The following is a 24234-nucleotide window of genomic DNA, read 5'->3' on the forward strand; positions in this document are numbered from 1 at the left end:
TCAAAACGTAGCATGCAGTTCTCAATAAAGAGATTAAGCAACGTGCGTTTCTCGAACATGAATCACCGAAAGAAGATAACCCATACTGTTGGAAATCGCCCTTCCCAGCTGTGCTGTAGTGCCTGCTTAGAAGAACTTAGTGTAGTTACTATTAACCAGTAAAACGGATGCAATTGTTGCAGTTGGAAACGCTCTTTGAAGTGATTCAATGAAGACAATTTTCTTCATTCATGTTTTTCTTGCTCAATACGACACCAACATGATGCAATCGAATGATAACGTGCTCATTCAAACAGGAGCTTTTACTCCGTTACAGTTGGTCAGAAAAAAGATGCAAGCCAAATTTGATCTAGGTCTTTCTAATGTGAAGCCCTATATCACATTTGTTCCAATCCATGCAGTCCTTTTTTATTGATTGAAACGAAATTCGCGACGAACATGACGAGACTGGACTGGACATTACGGAACGGGATATATATGATTATGACATGAAAAGGGACTTTATGATACCTACAGTATCTGTCCGCGAAATAAGTTCAAAGTTTTGAAAATCCAGTGAACCTTAACAGTAACTAGCAATTTTTTGAAACGTTTATCGCTTAATGCATTCAGTGAAACTCCAGTAGATTCGACATTATTTTGGTAGAAAATTGAAGTAATTGGCAGCAAAAATTATTTAAGAATTATTAAAATATATTTTAATTTTAAATACATCTCTTAAAAGAGCCAATCATAAAGGCAGACCTTACATTTGTGTTGGGTCGAATTGTCCATAGACCTTGCTCCTTGATAAAAGCTTTCCTATATTTCATGGCTAGCTGAAAATTCAAAGTGTAAACCTTGAAAAGTTAAATACAATTCTATTGTACTTTTTTTTTGGGGGGGGGGATAAATCTTTGTAATTCACAGGTAGCAGTCAATATTTACTAAGAAAAATGGGTGCAATTATAATTCATACTACATAGAAATTCGATCACTATCCCAAAACCATGCCAAAGAATATAATCTCCAATATCGAAGCGGAGAATGACATACTTAATGTATTTTTTTTTTGGGTTGGTTCGGGGTTATTTGTTTTAAAAAAAAATATTTTCTTTTGTTTTGTTTGAGTTTTTTCTTTCTTCTAAAATCATAAATTGTATGCTACAAATTTAAGTGAGCAAAATTTCATAACCTTTCCATAAAGTCCTCCATCCTCATGGCAAATTCTAACCACTCTCATTTTGCATCGTAAATTTTTATCAGACATATAGCTGAATACATTACTGAAATACTTCTCACGTGTACTGTTAAATCCAATCCAAGAAGTCTTGTATCTTTCAGAATGCATTATTTACCATTTAAATCAATGGGATCATGGGAAATGGAAACGCATGGGTAAAACTATTCACCACTTTTCTTTCAGAGGTCATTCTCGACATTCACGGTACTCTAAAGAGTTTAAATTAGTTCTCTTTACTCGTCGAGGTTGTCTAATGGCTACTATACAAGACTGGCACCGACTTACATTGTGTAGTGGTCTGATAAGAAGAAACTCCAACACAGCCAATCCACTGCAGGTTGGTTTTATTTCTGAATAACTTATTCATTATCTCTGGTGAATATAAACAGAAATTCGAGGTATACGCCATCACTTTGCGTTTCTATAGCAACCAGACAGCTGATGGCATGCCCTGTAGAGTTACATGTGGCTCAAGGTGCTTATCCAGACATAACGTGGCATTCATTGAACATATCCAATGGACATGCTCTCCAACTTTAAAAAAATTATTAAATTAGTTTCACATACAAGGAACTAAAAGTTCACAAAAACAAATTATATCTAGCACGACTGACCATGTTTATAACCGAAACATTACCAAATAATTGCACTTCAGTCTTCCTACATTACAGGAAAATCAGAAATAGTTTATACATTTCAAAGAAGTGCCAATCGCTAACAATGTCAATCAATAATTTATATCTGATAAAGTAGTATTTGATAAACCTATAGTCAAAGTATTATTGTTATTGATATAACTGTAATTATAGAGATGTTCAATATCTTTTGTTAGTACACTAGACAAACGCATATACATTACATGGGCCTAATAGCTAATAATATACACGTACGCTTATATTGCGTATTGATTAGTTTGTACACAAATTGATTTTAAGGTCAATTAAAAATTATCTGGTGTTGTTCAAAGCCTTAAGCTGTATAAAATCAGACAGAATCAAAAGCGTGATAAAATGGCTCTAATAATTAAACAATCCAAAGCTAGTGTGTTCTATGAGAAAGATACGTAAGTGGTAGTACTTAAGTTAATTAGAATGTATCGAAAACGTGGCTGGGACGGAAGTTCATTCATGACAATTCCTGATTCAAAACGTTGATTCCACGCTTCTATCCGAATTAATAGCATGAAAATGAAAATGTAACCAATACTTTTTAAACCCAAGCAATACTGAATTCAAAAGCTTGCTTGATGACTTATTTATGCAAATATTGCATAATCATTCAGTTATGTAATAATAGCGAACAAGGCAAGCTTACTCTTTCGAGATTTCTCCAAGCCGTCCCTGATGCGAGTATCGAGATCAAATATTGATTTCATGTGCTCCTCGAATAAAATAAACTCGTTCGAAACGCAATAACATTCGTACATCTATAAAAACAAGCTAATGATTAATATAATTGGATACTAATTAATATATTTTATGATAAAAATGTAAAATTTATGTGGCATTACTCAATGGACTGGTCCACAGGAATAAACCCGGCATATTTCCTATATATCCAGACTTTTAGATTAATTCTTACCCATAATCTGCTAAATGGTAATACTGTTGAGTTTCGATCTTAATAATAATAATAATAATAATAATAATAAAGACAGTTGTGGCGCGTTGGTTCGAGGCACCCGGGGGCAATGTTCTTTAGTAGCGCCCCATCTTTGCTATATTGAACATTTTTATGTCGGTTGCCAACTTCCCTCTTCCCTTCCACCCACACTCATAAACATAAGTTAAGTGAAGAATTACCCTGTTACACCAAGGTGAAGGCGAAATGCTATGAAAATTTCAGCTGCAATAAAGCTCCCGACGGCGTCCCCCTTTACCTGGCGCCCGGGGACAACCGCCCCTCCGAACCCCCTACCTGCCTCAAGAGGACACTGAATTAAGACACTTCTTGCATTTCGAGTACACGTTTTACTTCCAATCCGAAGATGAGCGTTTGTTATAAAATATCACCCATGATAAAAACAGAATGAGACTATACGCTGAAAGCCAGTAATTAGTGACAGAAAGTTCAGAAAGTTTAGCCCAAACGCTACAAATTGTCAAGACTCATTTCTTCCATTTTTAGAAAACATCCAAATACATATCACTGACTTGTAGATAATGATGTTTATTTGACATAACGACATTCATTGTACTTGTGAGGAATAATGCCGTTGTTGGCCGACACGTGTGTGTCTCATTTCCGCTAGATAACAGCTACGATTTTATCGGTACTCAACAATACATTTTTTTTTATTGGCCCTAGAAGAAAACGTATTCCCTTAACAGGAATAATCTGAAACTCGTGCACATTTAGCAGGTTTAGGTAGAATAAAGGTACCATTAAGCATTGAATGTAATCCTTACAAACTGCAACTTGGAATATTGTTTAGGATCTTTAATTTTGGACTTTATGTAATTATTAAACTGATAGTATCATACTGATAAATTGACCTTGATTTTATTGAAACGCCAATGGACAACTAGCCTGTTTATAGCATAAATAAACGAAAAAATTGTGTACTGATTTCACTCAGGACGTTCAAAAAAAGAATTTCTTGCATTGATGTCCTCAGAAAAATTAAGCAGGATTTTCCCATAAATCACACTCGCAAAGAGACCATACAGTCAAAAAATCTCATCTAGCAGAATATCCACCGTGGCAGACATACCCTCAAGTGTTCTGTACATTTCCTGAAGTTACATCATTTAACATATATAGTGAACAATATGTAAATAAATACCACTATACCATAAAGCTAAACTGGAGCAAGGTTTAACTAGGTTGGAACGTCCTTCACTTTTCTCATCACATGCAATAAAGCAAGGTTTTCTTGCCTTTCGAGATAGAAAGCACGAATATGTTGACTGAATATGTCAATGTGTATTAATGCGGAAGGAAGCATACATTCGACTGGTTCCACAATTTTCCTCATAAATGGAGGGGGGGGGGGCTGACATCTGCAACACAGACATATTTCTCAGCAGAACCATCGTGATTAGACCCTAAATCTAATCTCTGTAACTCTCTCGACGTAATGAAATGATCACAACCGAGGAGAGTTCGGTACCTTTAGAAAAGCTGGCACTGCATTTTGCTCATTAAAAATCTACAACAATAATACAATTTTAAACGTCTGATATGGTTACTTGTCAAACTGGAATAGCAGTGAAAAACAAGAAATGGTCATTGCTTGTTAAGTGTCATCACACACACAAAACACACGCACACACACACAATATGCTCCTTCATGGTTCCGATAAATTGTTTTAGCTCCAGTCCGTGACAACCTTGGCATACACATGCGATATCTAGCGGCTTTGAGTTTCATTAGGGCGGGGATTGTGTAGTATTACTGCTCTGACTATCTGGGCTGTAATAATTCTCGTCAATACTACTGCTATATGAAAGATATGGGGATACTGCATAAGTCGTTCCTGGCAAATTGGAGGTGGTTGGACGGGACGTCACTTCTATAGGTTTCGGTCGTTCCCGTCGTCGACGATGGCGGCGTGCGGTTTGCGAAGAGTTCTGTTCGTTGTTTTCGTTATTCATTGATTCATCCCTAGCCGTCGACTGGAGCTGATAGGTGAGACTGGACAGACTACGAGATCGAGTATTGACCGCCTTTTCCTGGGTCTCCACGACCTCTGTCTCGGTGGACTTGTCATCACTCGACACGTTGTTGTTGTTGTCTGCTTCTTCTTCCACGGTCTGTGTGGATCCATCACTCGTAACTGGCTTTGGTGATGCGAGTGTTTCATCTGTTTGAGAATAAGTCGTTCGGTTGGACCCTTCCCTCCACGAGCTAGCCGTCGAAACAGATCGCATGACTCGAAATTTGTTTGGTTGATCCAGATCCTGTAAACGACCCAGTTCCATTGTTCCTGGGATAAAGGTCACCTGTTTTTTCACGCTTTCTGGCAGATTCTTCATTTCAATGCCATTCAACGCAGACAATTTCTCCTGCACCTGCTTCTTCAGCAGCAGAAGTTCGATGTCTTTCCCTCGAAGCACTACCTCCGTCAAATTGCATGTACTCTTGAGGCTGTCAAGATTGACTTGCATTTCATTTCTGTGTTCGACGTAGTTCATCATTTCAGCGCCATACATTTGATGAAGCTCGTCGATCAGCTCCTTCTCACGATTTCTCACATCAGAGATGAATTGGATAGCGCTGTCTCGGATACTCTGCTCTGCAGCCTTTATCAAGGAATCGCACTTAGTCAGCGTACCCAACTGCTCGTCATATAAACCGATCTTCTCTTTACAATTGTCAAGTAAGTTTTGAATAGTCTCTTTGTATTTGGTAACTGCATCAGTGAACTGCGTGATCTCGTGATCCTTGTGCTCATTGAACGTGCACAACACGCAGATGCAGGTCTCGCATTTCTCACAGTAGAATCGTACGGCCTCTTCCTTATGCTCTTTACATTCAATGTCCTTCTCTATGTCCACATCGAAAATGCTATGATTCTTCGTGACCTTCGTTTCCTTGTGAAGGTCCACACATTGCTTGCAAAGGAGTTTGTTACAGTCCAAACATTTAGAGGCCGCCTCGCGATGCTTACGGTTTACAAGCTTACATATATCACAGAACGGGAACTTGGATGGGCGTTGCCTGGCAACCAACTCCGAAAGACTGGATACCAAAAAGTTGTCTGGAAGCTTTTTAACGCCCCCTAGAGGAAGTTGGGTTCTCTTTCGGCACAAGGGACAGGTGAATTCGCGGTAGTCGCTGTACTTCTTATACGTGCACTCTGACATCACATGGTTCTCTATACACTGCTCGCAGAAGGTGTGCAGACAGTCCAAGCACTTGGGGTTCTTGAATCCCTCCAGACAAATCTTGCAGGACAAAAACTCATCGTGGATTTCTTGAGCAAGCTTACCGCTGCTGCTGGTGGAACTGGCCATGCTGTTAAGAGTGTTGTAATCTATTGATGTGGTGTGGTATCGCTCTCGTTCCTGTCTCCTACGGTACCTGAAAAAAAGTAATTGGGTATAGTCTCAGTTTGGATGAAAGTATTCTGCAGCATCTTTAATTCAAACTGGTATTGAGGACCTAAAAGGTAATCCAATAAAATGTTTCAATGCAGTAAGACGCCGGTCATGTTAAACGAATGTCTACAGAACAATTAAAATGGTTTGTAATTTCGTCAAAATGACAATTGTAGGCTGAAATACTGATGCAATGAATCAATAGCTATATTTATTCTTATGCGAAACATGCAACAGACTAATCGCGTGTTTTTAATTATTATTAGCAGAGATTAATATAAGAGACACCGTAAATGGTGTGTCACAAGTATAGTAATGACAAATCTGCGTCAGACTTATATTATGAGAATTGACTGGATTGCAACATTTTATCAAGATGGCACTTTTAGCTAGTTGAAATAAGATATTCTGAAGCTGTCCCAACGCCCGTTCCATACAGGACAACTAAGGGCCTTGTAATGCTGATTATTCGTATGTCGTACAAATGAAAAAGTGCACATAGATCGTTAGGCTGTATTTATAAACTGTCTTGAATAAATGACGACCATCCACTTTTTGGCAATGCATTTTAAATATTGGCTGCATACCAGTTGTCAGCAGGCGAAAGCAATATTATAATCGATTTACATAATCATGTATATTACCCGTAAATCACATCTACACAAACAAAGTTCAAAACGCTTGTGCTGACGTATCCAGAACATGGATCCCAATCAACCGGGTATTATGATGGTCCTCCCCCCCCCCCATCTCAGCATAATCCACACATAAGCAGCATCTTTCCCCCAGAAATATATTTTCCTGCGAGACTTAGCATAGAATATCTCGATAATCTGTTTAAAAAGATGTGATAAAGTATTCACATGGTCATAAATCAAACCTATTTAAAGATATGTGATATGACAATCACGTGGTGATAGATCTGATCTATATAAAGAAAGATGATAGAGTAATCACGTGGTCATAGGTAAAACCCATTGAAGCTCATAACAACATAAATCAATTAATAACCCAAAAGTTCTATATACGTAAAATATTACTGTTTAGAACATAAATATGTTCTATGTGTGTGTCTAACGCATTTTTGTTGGAGTGACGTCGACCAAGTCAGCAAGTGAACTATTTCAGTAGCATTAACAGCTTGATATTAGTTTTATGGCGAACATTGTTTGATCTGGCAGCACAGAGATTAGTACTCACTTGATCCGTAACAGCCAAGATACAGAAGAACTACAGGATATCTGTATAAGTGAATCTCTACATTATCTAGCACGTATCTCTGTATGAGGGGACTGGCTACCGGCAAGCCATTTCTCCCACAATTCATTGCTCGCGGGTCCATTTACCTTGATTAATGTCTCGGTGTTTATTAAAATCTTGATATCGCGAACTAAAAGATGTACATGTAGAGTTAATGCTCTTTCTGATTTATTTTATCCTTCCTTTATGATGTTTGTATTGTAAGTGTATCTACAAATAGTTCACACTCGTATATTCCTGATTGTATATTTAATGAACATTTGTTGTGTAACAGTAGCCGAGTCAACTTAATCCACTGTGTTGTTTATAATTAGTTAAGTCGCAGGTCACGGTCAAAATTGTTGTTGTTGTTGTTGTGGGGTTTAACGCCATTTTTCAGCACGATAGGCTATACATGGCGGCCAGTATTAATGGTGGAGGAAGAACCCGGAAAACCCCGGAAAGAACCACCGACCCACGAGAAGCTACTGGCAAGCTTTCTCACATGCCCACATTGGCTGAATCTTAGACTCGAACCGCCGCAGACAGAGGTGAGATGGCAGTGATCCGTAACGAAGAGCGCTTTAGACCACTCGGCCACTCGGGGCCCTCACGGTCAAAATAACCTTGACCTTGAAGACATGACCTTGACTGTGATACATGAGATGCCACTAAATTCAGGAACATAAGTGTGCCATGGTTCATCACTGTAATTCAAACAACTTTTATGGTATAAAGTAGAAATGAAAGAATACTTACTTGTGACCCTGAATTTGAGAATAAGAGCTCAAACGTGCAATACTTTGTTGATTTTATGTCTGTACCTAATCCATACACATGAATTGGAGGATTATGAAGATTATCAAGAATTTATTAGTGTTTATCATTAGCAAATGAAACTGAATGCAACATGAAACAGACTGTACTTGTTTCAAACTATACAATAAAAATAATGCCCATATATGAGATGAGACTTTGCAGAGAATAGCTGCTGTTTGTAAATGACCAATACTGCAGTTGCTTTGTTTTTTGCAGAGGTTTTGTAAAGAGAAGCAATGAATTTCTGCTTGAATTAGTGCACTTTATGACTTTCGAAACATTTTAAGAATTAAACAACATAGTTTATTTAATTTATAGGAATAACTAAGAATTATTAAAGGTGCAATGAAGACGTAAAATATTGAGCTGCGACCATAAAGTCGAAGATCAGACCCCAATATAGCCGGCGACACACCTTCTTCATAATCAAACAGAAATATACAAAATTCACTCCCTTAATTTCAAACGGCTTGAACGTTATGAAGCGGAAGGGAAAGTGTGATGGAAAACGTCAACTTTGGAACCGTAACCTCGATAGGACTTACAATTAGTATACGACACATTTTCAAGTAATGAGTCATCCCTTAATCTTAAATGGCGTTACCATTATAGAATGGAAGGATAGTGTGATTATTATGTTTGTCTGTGACCTCGACTCTCATGATAGCACTCCTAACTGGCACGTGATTCACCTTCTTGTGAATAGGTAAATTATTTCAGAGAATGTCATCCCATACTCTCAAAAGTCTGTAAAGTTAAGGAGCGGAGGTAAAGTAGGGCGGACGAACGGAAACACGGACATTATGTACCCTACGTGTCTTCGAACATATTACGAAATCTGCTTAAAAGCAGATGTCCACATTCCTATGTTGCGTCTACTTAGGACTGATCAGATGTGATTTCATTCAGGCTGGAAATTACCGTGGGTTCTGACCAAGAGAATTACAAGTAACGTCAGTAGATGCCCATCCTCTGCAACCACTATTCCCATCCATTTTGAATATTTTCTTACATATTACAAAAACACATAAAGCTTTATTTTTAGGGGCTGTCTTTCAATTTACATTGATCGTGAATTACACACAGAGGAAACACAACAATATCGAACACACCTACATTTAGGGATATTCGACAAAGGAATCCTGTTTTATTATTTATCCAATATTTTTATAGAAACATAAATCTCTTTGATATCTTAAAATAGAATAATTCATATCATTTAAAAGTCAAAATTAATTTCAGATATCAGTTATTCCATATTATGAAACTGAGTATTCAAATTTACGATCTCAAAATATAGTTTATTGGAGATAGAAAAAAACATCGAATATTGTAAATAAAATATGCATTATTTTAAATCAAAAATTCTAGTTTTATTAAGAAAAATTTATTTTTATATTAGAACCACTCAGCATGATTTTATTTATATAAAATTATAAAAAATTTATTAAACTCGTACCCACAAACCAGTGACTGCTCCCCTTCATTAACACGCATACTAGTGGGCATTACACTGCGACGTACATTACGTAAAGCAACTAGTATGATGTAACAGTCGGTAACATTCATTTCAATGGTATCAACGATTTGCAACAAAAATACTTCCTTGTACAGTCTGCTATTTTCGTAAGAAAAATATATTAACATTTTGACCAATAATGGGATAGCTTTGCATTTAATGCATACTATCCAAGGAAAACATTGCATGTGATAAAATTTTAATTAAAAAAATATGAATTAAAAATTATGCTGAATTATTTCATTTAAGTCAACACCTAAAATACCCAAGTTAATCTCTCTCTCTCTCTCTCTCTCTCTCTCAGACATAGGTATATCACTCTTCTGACCCATATAATCTGTGAAGATCAACAGAAAGCGTAAAACTGGAAAGAAAGTCGTGATATAAATACTATTTCCAAAAGGTGTAGGCCTGATATACCGCGATGCATGCTGGGTCATATCACCTTAAAGCTGCGAGCGACACCCAGAATTCGTGTCCGTATATTTAGATATCAAAAACTCAGCCAGTCAGTATCAGCATTAAGGTAGCATTGTGTACTTGATGGTACTTAAAAGTATCTCTTCAAAGTATCTCGACCTTACGAGAAAAGCAGATTTTTAATTTAACGGTGAAACATGTTATATTTTTAAAAGAACATTCAAAAAGAAAAAGAAAGAAAAGAAACATGAAAATAAATAAATAAATAAATAAATCAATTTTAACAAAATACATAAACAGATAAATAAATTAAACTTGGGTTCTTCTTCTTCACACCAATTTATTAACATAATTTGTTCCAAAACTGAAATATGATGACGTCAAGAAAGTATGAGCTGTGTTACATCACCTCGTAAGAGATGTGCAGATTTTGCTTTGTCTGCATGTTTCTGTTTCTTTGGTTCTTCAGACCCTACTAAGACATGTGGACTGTGAAATATTAAATTCGTTTTCATCTATTATGGTTTAATTAATCATTCGTTTTTCTCTATTATGACCTAATTTCTCCAGTGGGTTAGATAACACTCTGAACTAGGATTTACTTTTGACGATACCTTAAGTAGAAGATCAGACTGGACAGAATTGTGTAACTAAAGATATACATTAAAGTAAAACCTGATAACACTGCCCCCTTGCATACATGTACAGTTTTCTCAAATTGTAGCTTGTTTCCTCGACAAAGTATTTGGTAAAGTCGATCCACACTCCCTTCTTTTCTTTTTTATATAGACAAAACTAACTGAAAAAATGCAGTTAGCTTCATCTTGACGTGATATTTAATAATCTGATACGTCTTAATTAAAAGCTGCTTCAAGAACTTAACTATACTTGGGGCGTGCTGGTCACCTTAGTTAAAACTGAAAAAAATGAAAAACGGATTTACGTTTCGAGTTAGCTCGACCAATATCACCAAAATACCTGACTGGCAATTTACAGGTAAGCCGAATCATACTTCTGGTCGCAAGCGCCAACAGTGGGAAATATCCTCGTCCTACTCCGTCAAATCGAGAAAGAAACATCACATGCAATTCAATGACAACGGCAGCTATAAAGTCAGAACTAATTAGTCTACATAGCACAATATGGAGACAAACGGTGACAAAGTCACAATCGGAGCATTATCGGCCTTTCCTGTCACAACATATTTGGTAAACTCTGTATAATACGAAGTTAAGTATATTCCTACAACAACGTCGGGGGTTATTTCTCACCTTGACGAAATGGCCGAGAGAAGTTCCGACTGAAGCGCCGCAAGGGTTCTTGAGTGTATGACAAAGTGGCGTACATTGTGAGTGAGCAATTCGAAATGCCTTGTACAGTTACGGTGTACGTGGTACGAAACCTTTCAAAATGAGTAATGTGAAGTGCAAATGAAATTAGTCTAACCAATAAAAATGATAAGCAATTATTGCGATTACATATGAATCCGGAAAAAGTCTTGAAGCTGTTCTTTATGTGACGTTCCGTTAATCTGTATGGACACATTCATTCGAAAAATCTTTACTGGCATCTATAAAATGAAAGGTTCATAAAATATCCTCAGGAATAAAGCAACATTTATAAGTGCCATTCAAAACAGTGTTATATATGTGCATATGAATAACACCATAGAAGGATGTGCATCGTATTTTCTATCCTAATTGTGAAGCCGGGTGTTTTAACATGGGCGGGTGTTTTAGGTAATTTTCTACCTAAACATAAAGTATCTCTCCCTCAGACCCTATATCTCTTCCATTTATGAGATCTTATCGCAACAATATTGCATACCTGTTCTCTTATTATCATTTAAAATCAAAATAAATAAGGCACCTGACTTTCACAACAAGAGATAAACCCCTCTGCCAGTAACCAGCAACTGGTCAGTCTGCTAATGATGTTTGACAGCTGCATTCTTCTTAGTGTTGAAGATCTAAATGAGCGTGAAGGTCTAAATATAGACTGACACTAGTGACAAGAATGGAAGTATGGAACGTTGAGCTACGTAAATATGCTGCTAAGTCTAAATATATCCTGACATATACGGAAGTATGGAACATTCAAGTAGAAGCATGTACATGCCCAAGTCCGCGTGTATGGTACAGAATGAATGATGAACGCCGAGCGCCAAAGGCCTGGCCTCAGAATTTGGTCTGCGCCATCAAAACAGACTCACCCAATCCCACCCCTTCTTTGCGGGGATGTGGCATAAGCCCGATGCACCTTCCTTCGTGTCATGAGAGGCTACTAATGGAGGCTACTAATGGAGGCAACTATTTTGCCTTGGCATGTCCCGTTAAGATGGTCCAGCTGAAGTCTGGGACCTTTTAATAGAGTGCACTTTAGTTTTGCATTTATCTTCATTTTGTATGTCTTTGTTTTTATCGTTATTTTCTTGTTTGTATTTGATTTTGCTTTATATTTGGGTGGGCAATGGAAATTAGCGATTATGGTAATAACATAGGTTACCAGAACATGACCCCTATGCAGTCGCTGTCAGATCTTCATATAGGACAGCGGAGATCTGATTTTAATAAGATTACTTAGTCTCCATTTCCTCGGCATGATACTGCCAGGCATCTGTTAAAAGTACCGTTCAAACCAAAGAAAATAAAAACAAACTGCAATCAGAAAACACACTTACTGTCTTCTGACATCATTAAAATGTTACTGATGTGTGTAGTGACCATACCTGTAAAATATTTTACGTTTGGCAATTCTACTTTGGTTTTTCTTTTCTTTAGTATAATTTACTGAAAAATACTTGTTTTATTCTAAGTTTCAATTTTGTGCTGGGCAACTTTATTGAGTCTTTCTTCGATCAGAAGAGCAAAGCAAGAAAATTCATCGCCTGTATATCAACATTTAAAATCGATTATTCGGCAAATTCATCCACTGAACCTTGTCTGCCACTGGTAATATAAATGATAACGTCATTCCTTATATAAATTAACTCATGGAAGGCTACAAACATAATATATCCAGGCTGATAAAAGAACACATGCGAAGCTCGGTAGTCTACCATGTTGTCATAACCCAGCGATACAGTATAATCTACGCCAAGAACCCCAGTCTGAGATCTGTAGCACGGACAATCAAAGCTTCTAAACTGCAGCGCGGAGTATCAAGTAACGCTAAAACAGGTTCCAAGAGTGATAAAAAAGCATAAATTAAGGAGTCGGCGATATGGGGAACAGATCGGCCCTTGTTGCCACTATATACTGCGGAGGAAAGATAATGGGATACAGCCAGTTTCCCAAACAATACAAAACTTTAACTGAATCGCGTACAACTCGAACGCTAACGCAGAATCGTTTTTGACAGGAGTTAATTATATTAACAAAATATAGACCCATTCGGGAGATATGGAAATATCCCTCACAGCCAACCAAAACTGACCTTACAATATTAAAGTCCACTGTAAAAGGCTGACGCAAAATCTGAAGTTTGAAGTCAATCAGAAACAAAACAACTGGTCATTGAACAAGGCTTTGTTGACGCATTATACACTGGATGTACAACGTGACTATAACACTTGGTTTACAAAAGAATCAAACTAAGTCACTGCACCACTATTTAAACTACCCCTTCTCTTCTTTACACCATCAATTCCGCTACCTCAGCTACTGCAGCTGAAAGCAAGAAACATAAACCACACATCCGATGTGAATCAACCTTTCTATAAAAATGTACACCATGTCGAAATTAAATACCACTCTCTGCTAAGAGTGAATACACGCGGCCGATTAAATCTGAGCGAAATAATCAGCTTCCGCCTTCAGCCTTAAATCTGTAAGCTACCGAAAGAAGCACACATCTTCTATATCATATCAACTTTATCTCAAACTGAGCTGTACCGTGGACAATTATACAAAGTAATGAGTGAAACGGGAGTGGGATGTGGTGTTTCACGATTTGCTAATTCTGGTACTAGACAGCGTACTGCGACCTAATAGTTAGACAATAGCACCAAAATAAAAAAAAATAATAGACTTCCAATCCTAGGTAGCATTCTAATTTTCGAGAATATGTTGACATTATTTAGTTATGTGGATATTTAATTTATGTGGATATGTGGATATTTAATTTATGTGGACATCAAAGTCAACGTGAATGATGATGATCTATTAAGCAAAGTCCCTCATCCCTAATCTACTGCTCTTTGTTACAGTCTGCAGCCGAGGTTTCACAATAGCTAAACCTGAATCTCTTTCCTCACAAAATTTTGACATTAATTAACGTCAAAACATCGTCATAAAGCTTGTATATCATGTGTTACATAACAGTTAGCAACGTTGAGTAACGTAAAGTCTACGCCGTTATGTGATACCTGAAATCCTAAGACAATCGTCTTTTAAGTACACTATGCAACTTGTTGTAAGTGGCTTGTGATATATAATACTAATATTCAGGGCATTCAATAAATCTCCTTTCCTGTATAATCCTCTTTTTATTTCACAGGTAAGATTAGTGTGCAGCACTTCGAAATCTATTTCTAGTTTCCTGTCAAGATTTATAACCCTCTGGTTATGTGTTCGCACCTTTGATACAAAACATATGTATTCAAGCAAAGAATCAGCCCGGCTGATGAAAACCAAATGTTCTAACTCAGTCTGCACAAATGCAAGTAGTAAACGCAATCGAGTCTGATAAAACAATTTACTAAGGTAATGGTGCAGCAGTTATGATAATCAAGCAGTGGTAATAGCGATAATCGTCACGATGCTGATACAAACTTATAAACATAAGTTTTGATAATCGCGAGTTAAGCTACAAATGACGATAATCGCGACAGATAAACAACAGGTATGCTAATTGTTGAAAATCATATATGCGGCATACGTACCTTACCTCTCTCTCTCTCTCTCGGTAGATCGATCGATATACACATACACACATCCAAACATACTATAGTTTATATATAATGAGGCCTACCTATTCCAGCTTTCTTCTCATTTAGTGAAATCTGACAAAAAATGAGTACAAAGTAAAGTGATATGGGCTTTCATTTTTTGAATTTTGTTATTGCATAGACTGACTCAGAAAACCTATGTAGGTATGTTGTTAAGTAAGTAGGTAGGAAGTTTGGGGTGGATGTGCGTGAAGCATTTGAAAAGGTTTAAAGAACGCATTGCAATCGTTTCAATTTGTTCTTACCTACTAATATACCTACCTACCTACATATATTTGGAATCGATCGATGTAAAGACAATTTTCAAGAAATTATAACCCCAAACCCCCCCAAAAAAGATTTTGTAATGCTGCATTCGACAGCTCAGAGGCAATTTCCTCAATCAAAAAAAGTCTTTATAATCTAATGATGAAATCCTTCGCGAGTACATTACTTTTCCATACATACATACATACATACATACATACATACATACATACATACAGGTCTTTATATTTTCAATTAAATTATCTATAGTAATTCGAATTGCCCATTCAATGTTAGTGGCTGTGTTTTCTATGACGCAACTACCAGTCTACCCATCATCTCTACTTTGGATAAAAAATCTGGACGGAATAGACTTGAGCCACTTCACCGGTCTTTGTCGACAGATCCGTTATACAAAGTGTAATTTTGTTACCAGTTTTTTTTCCATATCCACCACACTGGAGGAATAGAGATATTTATTCCTTCAGAATCTGAGTGAAGTTTCGCATCAAATGTCAACCAATATTTTCAGAATCATTATTAAATGCAAGAGGCCGTCAAGATTCAAGTTCTAACCTTGAACCAATGTTAAACGTTTATGCCCAGGTTCTTATCTGCCATTTACTACATTGCTATAAAATGTTGAATATATCGCCATCATTGTCCAGCATGGCGAGTAAAGGGAAATAATACATTATTTGTGTAAAATATCCACATGACATTAGGGCTGTAAGAATGTATATATAAATATGTATACATAAATATGTAATTCCGACACATTTCAATTAAAATGCCTCACTGACATCGTGTTGTTTTGGTTCAAAAAAGTTATAGAATAAAATATCATATCTTTCGCAAATGGTTCCCTCTCGAACTGAATTAATTACAATTCACCCAGATCCGCAACATCATCTAAAATATTAAAATGTATATAAGATTCCATGTATCAGATGCTCAAAAAGCAACGATTTTCCTCCCCCAAGTTCAGTACTGCATGAAAAACTTACCAGATTAAAAGAGAAGAATCCATTAAATCGGAATACGTCCAGAAATACAGTAATATTCCAAACACCAAGCGAATTAAAGCGGTAGCATAACCCGAAGCATATTCATACTTAAGGATGTGAACTGTTTTCTGTTATATATGTAATACAGATCTTACCTTTTCTTGCCAATTTTCGCAATGATAGCAGAATCATCCATGAGTGTCAGTGTGGGAAGGCGGTCGGGGGGAAAAGTTCCCAAGAAAATTTAGGAAATACGGGTACAGAAGCGGCGTAATAGAAGCAATGGCGGTTTGGGAGAGGCAACGAACGGATTAGTCACTTCATATTTGATTGGAGAGTCAGGCTAACACCTGACTGCTACAACACGCACTCCCCGACCGAATCAGTCTATGGACCACACCTGGTAAAAATGTACATTGAAAAACAAGATTGGGGAGCTTATTCGTGTTAATGGATCACCGCGGAATAGGATATATACTGGAGTAGGAGATACGAATATATAAGAAAATTATTATTTCATTTAGTACCATTAAAATTTACACACAAATTCTTTCCCAGAGTTGCAAAGAAGACCGTGACTAAGGTATAAACAATACTTCAGTGCTGAAACTATAAAAAGACATTTTCTTAAATCAAAATATGCTCTTCTAACAAAAACATTAATAACTTAAAATAAAAGATAAATAAGGAATGTGTTGTACACAGAGAATTACAGTCTTAAACTGGAAAAGAAAACATGTTTGCAAGAAGAAAGAAAGCCTGCTGGATAAAACAATGATTTCTGGAGAAAGTTGGTTTATAAATTGGTCTGTTGGATGGGGGAAAATATCTGAGTTGTAGGCTATGAAGACTAGAGAGTCAGATTGATTTTAAATTAAACAATAAAGGGTTGGGGTTGGGTGGAGCACATGGTATGAAACCACAAGTACGTTTTTCATAGTGACTGGAAACTGTCGTATAAAAGTGATACGTAAACATATGATTTTGGTACTTGCCAAGTATTAGCAAAGCAGGCAGTATAGCCTGACGAAATTTAACTCGGATTTAATATTATCCACTAAATGAATAATAGGCTCACGAAGAAAATACAATACTTCCAAGTGAAAACTTAAAGAGTATAAGTACGTTTGCTTAAAGTAGACATGATTCGCCAGGAAAATAGGTTACTTTCAAGCAAAAGAACTGAAAGAGCACTAGCACGTTTGCTTAAAATGAAATTAGTATAGAGAATGTTCACATCCTCCTATGTCCAGGACATGCGGTTAATCGTGATTCATCTCCCGAATATTTGGAGATTTACTTCCCTTTTATATTTTGTTAATGAATACATTTTAAAAAAGTATAAAAGTATTTGTGTTCAACACTATGAACATCGAACTTTACGGCTCCGTGTATATTTTACATTGACCATTAAGGAGCAAGACTATTCTTCTGGTTTTGTTTGGGGAAAATTATTTTATCCACTAGAAGCAATAATGTTCTTCTACTACAGCTGATCTGTTGAAACACGTTTAAAATCTACTGTCAACCATCTTGGCGTAAGCTGAAGAGATAGCTATATTCAAGTGAGAAGACCATACCTTGCACCTGACAGGTATTGAGCCTATTGTTTTCGGTAATACTAACAAAGCACGAGTTAATTATCATCAAATTAAACTAAGAATATAAATGGTGAACGAAAAGACCTGTTAATATGTTTGGAATGCGTGAATGTATTAGTCCTGGAATAGGGAAGCATTAATATGCCATCGCTATGACGAGATATTTCTATAGAAAACATGGCTAAGATAAAGTTGTGGACGTCAGGAAAATAAGTTATAGATTACAAAGTATTGTCCTAATGATGTAGAAATTACAAATGTTCATAGCCTGAAAACATGTCATTGATACATTATGTCAGTGATAAATTATGTCACTGATACATTATGTCAATTATACATTATGTCACTGATACATTATGTCATGAAGACAACATAAAAATATTAATTTGTCATCATGTCTGCATAATCATGTTAACACATTACACCGGGTATCCCGTCCTTTTGACGCGAAAGACGTCATAGCAACTCTACAGAAACATCTGGTCATGAATATGGCAACTTAATATTCCAAGACTAACACCTCTAAGCATTCCGAAAATATTTCTTGTCTTAGTCCATTATTCCGTTTCTTATGACTATATTCGTTAAATTTCTAATATTTAATCTTAGAAAATCAAAAAATAGACTTAATTTGCTATTTTTTTTAAATAAGATGTTTTTTTTTATACTAAAGTACGAATAACCAGTCCAGACACATCTTTTCTGCCATTAGAGTCAAAGGACCTTCAATACATATTAAATCATCTTTCCAAATTAGTCAATCCAAATAGTGACTTCTCGTTGGCTGAATTCCATTTATGACGTAATACTAAACTTATCCATTCAAAAAGAGCAGAGTTATCTTGTCAAACATCCGACTTCTTTCATAGATATGAAGACATGGTTACTTACGACATGTATAAATGAATCACGTTTGGAAAAAGTCATTAGTTACCTCTCTAGAACCTTACGAAGTTCAGAACGCTCGACATAAAGCACCTAAGATATAGTTAGACGTTTCTGAACTGTGCTTGGCGAAATTCGGAGTACATGTACCTTTTTGGCATTAGAAACCTTTATACATTTTCATATAAAGCAATTTTCTGAATACTTGGCAATATGCCAACATAATAAGAGCGCTAAAACTGACTCAATTTCGTTTTCCGACAAATTTTTTGGCATCGGTAAACGAACCTATATATACTGCAAACATAAATACGAGTTACTTCCTTTTCATCTTGATCAGCGGTCGTTTGGTATAAAACATATTTAAACAAAAGTTCAATCGAACTTTCATGGAAATTCATACTGGAAAAAAAATGCATGACTTTGGTCTTATCTTAGGGGCGGCAAGAGCTTTTACATATTGTATTGAAATTATTAATTGTTACAATATATTAGTAATTATCCAAGGCTTCTCGATAAATGTATTTCTGTAGGTTTGAGTATGTGTGTGCACTAGCGTGTTAAAAAGAGAAATTAGCAAATAAAATGTTTCTAAGATTGTTAGAATAATTCTTCTTAAACAGAGCTCGCAATCGAAGGCCAGTGAATGGACCAAAAACTAAAACGAAAACAAACTTATCTTTAAAAAAATTAGTTTGCGGCCCAGTATACTGTATATGACTAAGATTCTTTCGGATGAAATTCATCCATCGCGCACGGCTGCCTCCCGTGTGCCGCACGAAGAGATGCGGGAGATTCATTTCATGAAAAAGATAAGAGGTCAGATAAAAATATAGACCATATGTATGTACATGGCTAAAAGCTTAACCCTCAAATATAAACGTAACACAAATATAACTATATTGGTCTACCTCCATACATTGCCTAGAAAAACAGTGGCATCTTGGAATCTACAGCACACACACACACACACACACACACACACACACACTGCCTAGAAAAACATTGGCACATTGGAACTTTCCTTACAGATGCACACACACACATACACAATATATATGTAGATATGAAAGTGACATGTTAGGTTACGTAAACATGGATCGTCTAATGCACTCAAACAGGGTACTGCATCAAACAATGCGACATAACGCGCATTTGACATTCTGTTCTTAAAATTTTTTTTTATCTGTGTAAAATTTATTATTGTATTATTTTTACTGTTTATTAGGAAGATCGCTTGTTCTTTGACTTATGGATTGTAAGAAAAATATGATCTACTTTTAAACGTTAATACTAGTTCAACTTTGCTTGAGACTATTTTTACGCACAACAAATGAAAGTTGCAACATCTGTCAGAATGAATGAAATTATTCGTTCTTCTTTCTATCTAAATAATTTCCACTGAAATAAAAACTGTGATAAATATAATCTTAAATGGGTAATGACTTTTAAATTTTAAATTTATGAAACGAGTTGAATAATGTACAGCTGGACATTATTAAACTCGTTTAATAAATTCAATATTAAATCATTGCCCATTTGAGATCCTCTACTGTATTATTATTATTATTATTATTATTATTCACACAGGGCATTACATTGGATCTTATTTCGAGCAGTGTTCCGAAACGAAAGGCAACGTTTCGAAACCAGTTTTAAAACGCACTAGAGTGCTTTGAAATAGGGTGTCTACAAATTAGGAACTAAGAAACCGATATGAACATCGCCACACTTTAGTTGAACAAATGACGTCACACAGCCATAGACAACCAAAACGTTCGAACTACCTCAGTAATGTATAACTTCAAACTGGTCAGGGCCACGCATAAACATAGCCTTAGTCGTGCGTTATAGTCCATGGCTTCAGAAGGTCTACTAACTATTTTAGACCACAAGAGGGCATTAATCTGGCGAGAAAAGTACTGTGGTGTTATTTTCGGAAAGGTGATTCACTTCGAAAGTATGTCAGTTACTGAGACTTTTCAAAATCAACCTCGTTTAGCACGAAGTTCTCCAAATTTGCATGAAGTTCATATGCTTGTGGGATCACAACGGTATAAGCAAACAGCGTCGCCTGTGGGTTAAATTATTATCAAAATGATAGGCAAACCCAACAAACTGAGCGCAATTTAGTAGATTTGGAACGTTAATCCTACGTGCTAATTAAAATTGTTTCCGTCGCCATTAGGCTGACACCTTTATCTTAATATTGTCATTGTTATTGCAATAAGGTGGAACGCCCCTGTTTCCCAAAGATCCATGGACAACCTCTGTTTCCCAAAGATCCATGGACAACCTTTGCAAAACTCATACAAGCAAAATATTGTCAGTAATAGACTGAAATTTCACCGTTTCTCCTAGACATTCATAAATTTCTTTTAAATCAAGTGCAAGTTAGGTGCCAATCTATGTTTATCCTAATGCCACATCAGTTTTGTACTTAAATAAGTCAAATATTCGTACCGATACATTTTAGTGCACATGGGTCTCTTCTTTTCTAAGTACAAATTTGGCTTTTTAGTCCTATTTTACCCAGCAACTTTACTATAAACGGCACAATATGGCCATTGTAGTGTTGACGTGCAGTCAAATGCGAATACATACACACATGCATACATACATACATACACATACATACATTCATACATACATACATACATACATACATACATACATACACGTGAATTTTGCGCCATATAATATTTGTCTATAATTTTCCCCATGAATTTAAATATTGGCTTGTATAACCAAAACAGTGATGGCAAAGATATAGGATACAGTAAGTACTCAAAGGCACCAAAATAACCGGCGATAAGCTGTTATGACGTCAGAGACGCTGTGAACGTTATCAGCTTGACAACAAGGATAGAGATACTCTGACAGTTTGGGAGCCTGAGTTCACGGTATTTAGAAATTCGGTGGAACATTAACGAAGCTTTTCTGTTTTTTTTTTTATTATTTATAGTTAGTTGACCTGTTTATGGGACAAAGGCAGTGCCGGATTAAGGCCTTCCTGGATCGTAAACCCTAAAAATATTATGGTACAGTAAATTTCTCCACGACTATTCATTAAAGACTGGAAAAAATATGCACAATATTTCTTTCATATCTCCCTCTAAAACCACAAACATGTATGCAAGAAGCAATATAATACCTCCCGAAGGAGTAAATTCTGCAGTATTTTGTACAGAGACGTGTAGACTAAGGTCCCAAATGATACCGAACCATGTAGCACAGTTAATTTAAATTCAGTTGTATGTCCATGTACTTACAAGAAAACTATGCACGATAAATTTAACTTACCATAAGAGTACAGTGTTAATTGTTATGTAAGCATATCTATGTCACAGATGCGCAAAGTCCCGAACTTGCCTCTAGCTTTTAATTTGAGTCTGAAGGGGTCGGCTGGGGTGGGGGATATCAGCCACAGTAAATTTTCTGCCTCTAGTGTATTTAAGAGCTTTACATCCTTTAGGTTTCAGATTCAATACCTGGTGCGACCATTGTCGTCCTTCAGTCGATTTCATTTAAACACCTCCTTGCGACACACACAATTAAAATACTGAGAGTATTCTGCAGACGTGAAAGACAAAACGTTTGGTAGGTTAAATAATGCCGTGGAAATTATACAAAAGTGCATTCTAACTAAGCCTTCTTGCTACGTAGTGGAAAAACCTACTCGGCAAGACACACTCCGTCTAGGAGGCAATGGCTACAACTGAGGTAAATTGACAAGCACTTCTGAGGCGATGAGAAATAGACTTTGCTTCTACGTTAATCTTATTGTCAAAAAACATCCACAGACATACACACCCCGAAGAAACAACAAAAAAAAAAAAAAAAAAAAAAAAAAAAACTTCCAACTTTTCCACAGCCTTATAATTAGTCCACGATAAAATACGATAGACGATAAGCTCATCAGCTGAAGTCTGTTATTAAGGCCTTGCGATGCAAAAAAGTAGTTGCCGTCTACCCGACTCAAGTAAGCCAGTGGATAGACAGTACTTTCCCTACCAGAGCATTTCAGATTGATTATGGCGTAGATTGTTTATTGCTTGCGGTTGTTTTTTTTGTTTTTTGCCTTTTATTTTGTTTTGTTTGTTTTGGTTTTTTTTGTTTTTTTATGTTGTTGTTGTTGATTTTGTTTTGTTTTGTTTTATCTTTTTGCGGTCTAACCAAACTAGTCTGCTGTGATCAAGTTGTAGATTGTTTTGGGGCGACACGTTATTGGATCTTCGCCTAAACGCTGGGTCATCGTCGCATGCCACGGGAAACAGTCTCCTTTCTCGCCCGAAGCTGCCTCCGCTGAGATTTCCAAGTTGTTCACAAGTACGCATAAACAAAACCACGTCATCAACAACAACATTAACAATCTCCAACACATCAATGAAAGTGTCCATTTTATTAATCGAGAAGTGACTAGAAAGAGAAACGTGGATTGGCTAATTCAGATACTCAGAGTGAGAGGTCAAGCTGGTTCACAATGATGAGAAAATGTGTGTGTATGTGTGTGTGTGTGTGTGTGTTTTAGTTTCTTAACGTACTTTTAACAATTTGAGTCACATCGCTACGATGCATGCAGTGTGGCAGTTTATAGTAAGTAATATCTAGCACCGAGGCATCATGTCGCAGACACGTGGCATCATGTTCTACCCAGTTACGTTATCCTGACACCAGGCCGACCAGTCCTAACACTAACCTCTTAATCCTGAGCGCCAGGCGAGACAGCTGCTAGAACTATTTCTATAAGTCTTTGGTATGACTCAGCCGGGGTTCGATCCGAAGCGGACGCTCTAACCACTTAGGCCACGGGAGTGGTGGGTGAGATTTTTTAAAACTCCTGCTTGCAGTGATTGGCAATCTGATTGAATTCAGATCTCCAGAGTCATACGTGGAGATCTGACATACACCAATGAAAAGTCATGTTATGTTGACCTCCTGGTTCATCAATGAAACCTCACACTTCAAATTTCTGACAGCGACAGACGTCATTCGGAGCACATCATTACCAGCAATAACTGTCCCTAACGCTTAATCTGCGTAATCATTTTGACATTTATGAAAGAGTATCATTTCGTCCCAACCAGTATGAACTCAAACTAGAAGTGGTGCTGTTCCATACAATCGATTTCGTTCGAGTATTGGTTACCGTCAATGAAATGATCAATTAATCGATTATTATTTCTGTGATCGATTTTTAACGAAATTCAGTTTTGCACCACTCAACGTTACCGATTTTGGTAAGACATAACGTGGAAAATTAATAGAATGTCCTTTGATCATTT

General features: G+C 36.6%; 1 protein-coding gene across 7 annotated transcripts in view; it reads right to left on the reverse strand.

The window, feature by feature from the left end:
• Positions 1-1549: 1549 nt before the first annotated feature.
• LOC149775370 (E3 ubiquitin-protein ligase TRIM45-like) overlaps positions 1550-24234 on the reverse strand; it is a 68839-nt gene continuing 46154 nt past the window's right edge. For 5 of the 7 annotated variants that reach the window (XM_089944079.1, XM_089944074.1, XM_089944078.1 and 2 more), the window contains one exon: positions 1550-6248. In XM_089944079.1, coding sequence (XP_089800205.1) covers positions 4595-6181 — 1587 coding nt within the window. In that variant the 5' untranslated portion in view covers positions 6182-6248 and the 3' untranslated portion in view covers positions 1550-4594. Of the gene's footprint in view, positions 6249-16463; positions 16502-16618; positions 16778-24234 lie in introns of those variants that run through there. The other 2 variants (XM_089944076.1, XM_089944077.1) reach the window with 2 other exon arrangements.

The sequence above is a fragment of the Sinohyriopsis cumingii genome, chromosome 19, assembly GCF_028554795.1.
Source record: "Sinohyriopsis cumingii isolate HCF-2022 chromosome 19, ASM2855479v2, whole genome shotgun sequence".
Taxonomy (NCBI): Eukaryota; Metazoa; Mollusca; class Bivalvia; order Unionida; family Unionidae; genus Sinohyriopsis; species Sinohyriopsis cumingii.